We start from the raw sequence: 2,500 nt of genomic DNA, 5'->3' as shown, positions 1-2,500 counted from the left end.
ATAGCAGGCTGCGCCTGGAACCCGGCTTTGCCGGGTGTATGCCGGCTTCGCCGGCGCACGAAGGAAAGGAGATAAACGCGCAAAACACTGGAGACCTAAGAATAGTAACGTGCAGTGACCTTCTAAAAATAGTAACGTAGTAACGGGAATATGGATTGACGCCACACGGAGGAAGGGAGATAATCGCGGCTGAAAACACTGGAGAAGATAAGGAAGAGTTACTGGTAGTGGATCCCGACAAAAAAAAATAAATAAATAAAAAAAAATCGGTTCAGCGCGCACAGTATTAACTGACGTAAGACAGGATAAGATCCACCGTCTTGATCTCTGTATTAACTGACGTAAGACAGGATAAGATCCACCGTCTTGATCCCTGTATTAACTGACGTAAGACAGGATAAGATCAACCGTCTTGATCCCTGTATTAACTGACGTAAGACAGGATAAGATCCTCCGTCTTGATCCCTTTAACTGACGTAAGACAGGATAAGATCCACCGTCTTGATCTCTGTATTAACTGACGTAAAACAGGATAAGATCCACCGTCTTGATCCCTGTATTAACTGACGTAAGACAGGATAAGATCAACCGTCTTGATCCCTGTATTAACTGACGTAAGACAGGATAAGATCCACCGTCTTGATCCCTTTAACTGACGTAAGACAGGATAAGATCCACTGTCTTGATCTCTGTATTAACTGACGTAAAACAGGATAAGATCCACCGTCTTGATCCCTGTATTAACTGACGTAAGACAGGATAAGATCCACCGTCTTGATCCCTTTAACTGACGTAAGACAGGATAAGATCCACCGTCTTGATCCCTTTATTAACTGACAGATCGAGTGTGTCTTTGATTATGTCGTGTCTACCGCTAAAACACAATTTACTGGACAATATAGGGCTACTTGGTGGTGGTGGTGGGGGGGGGGGCTGTAGGGGGAGGGGGTGGCGGAGAGGGCTGCATGGGGGTGGGGGTGGCAGAGAGGGCTGCAGGGGTGCTCCACGTTTAAAGCTGTCTCTCGTCTTCTGATGGTGCAGAGTAGAAGTAAGTGTAGAAGCGACCACCCATAATGCACCACATGTTTGCAGTATCGTGACCCACTCTTGTTAATGACCTTCCTAGCTCTGTAGCCACATGACGCATCGTCACAGTGTGATGTTGTTGATGGGAGACGTTATCAACAAAATGGCTGCCTTGGTCAACTTTGCTCTTCTTCTATTGTCCGCCTCATTAACTACAGGTAAGAGCAAATCATTGAAACACAGCATCATTAACTACAGGTAAGAGCAAATCATTGAAACACAGCATCATTAACTACAGGTAAGAGCAAATCATTGAAACACAGCATCACTGAACACAAAACACTTTAATAAGTATACATTGACTGAGATACGAACAGAATGAACTATCGTGGCCAAAAAGGATCAGCCTCAGAGTGAAGCCGCGATACCTAGGGCTAAGAACCTTTCATTTTCTGAAGCCAGCAGTATTATGCTCAAGGTCTGCTCGCGGAATTGGTGTCATGTTCCTGTTTACGTCTGTGACACATTGATAACAGTACTTACAATCTTTACAAGTAAGCCGGCAAATAAGCAAACAAGGCCGCAACCTACCAAGCAACCAACCCTACACATAAACAAACAAACCAAGCAATCCAAACAAACCTAACAAGCGAGAAATCAACAACCGAACAACAAATATGTTCCGTCTCTAAGCCGACCTGGATTAGGCAAAAAAAAAAAAATTGTCTGTTTAGGGTAACCCGACCGACCCTATCGATTTGGCGCCGACCCAAAAACTTTTTTTTTATTAAAAAAAAAAAAAAAAAAAAAAAGAGGTAAAAATGCTAAAAAGAGACATTTGGCGTTTCTTTCTCTCCCTGTCTCTCTGTTTTATTTATACGTTAGTTTTGAAACATGTATTCATCAAATATAAGAAGTGAATGTTCAGCCAACATAGCATTTACACACACACACACAAAAAAAAATAAAAAAAAAAAAAAAAAAAAAACCTTCCTACCTACCGACCCTACTTTTTTTGGTCATGTTACCCTAAACAGACAATTTTTTTTTTTTTGGCCTTACTATTAGCTTGGCGAGATATGTTCCGTCTCTAAGCCGACCTGGATTACTATTAGCTTGGCGAGATATGTTCCGTCTCTAAGCCGACCTGGATTACTATTAGCTTGGCGAGATATGTTCCGTCTCTAAGCCGACCTGGATTACTATTAGCTTGGCGAGCGAAGAAGAAGAAGAAGAAGAAGAAGAAGAAGGAGAAGGAGAAGGAGAAGGAGAAGGAGCAGGAGCAGGAGAAGATGAAGAAGAAGAAAAAGAAGAAGAAGACCAAAAGGACAGTGACGGGCGCAGTGGCCCAATGGATAAGACATCGGCCTCCTAATCAGAAGGTCATGAGTTCAAATCCCGGCCGTGGCCGCCTGTTGGGTTAAGGATTGAGATGTTTCCGATCTCCCATGTCAACTTATGTGCAGACCTGCTA

At 43.2% G+C, this 2,500-nt stretch overlaps 1 protein-coding gene across 1 annotated transcript in view; it reads left to right on the top strand.

Moving 5' to 3' along the window:
* The first annotated feature begins 1,111 nt into the window (after window positions 1–1,111).
* Window positions 1,112–2,500, top strand: part of LOC138949539 (uncharacterized) — a 36,397-nt gene continuing 35,008 nt past the window's right edge. The window contains exon 1 of the mRNA XM_070321390.1: window positions 1,112–1,244. Within this exon, the coding sequence (XP_070177491.1) occupies window positions 1,139–1,244 (106 nt within the window). The 5' untranslated portion in view covers window positions 1,112–1,138. The remainder of the gene's footprint in view (window positions 1,245–2,500) is intronic.

The sequence above is a fragment of the Littorina saxatilis genome, linkage group LG15 (genome assembly GCF_037325665.1).
Source record: "Littorina saxatilis isolate snail1 linkage group LG15, US_GU_Lsax_2.0, whole genome shotgun sequence".
Lineage (NCBI taxonomy): Eukaryota > Metazoa > Mollusca > Gastropoda > Littorinimorpha > Littorinidae > Littorina > Littorina saxatilis.
The sequence above is the reverse complement of the archived record's forward strand: the minus strand, read 5'-3'. Positions and strand labels throughout refer to the sequence as shown.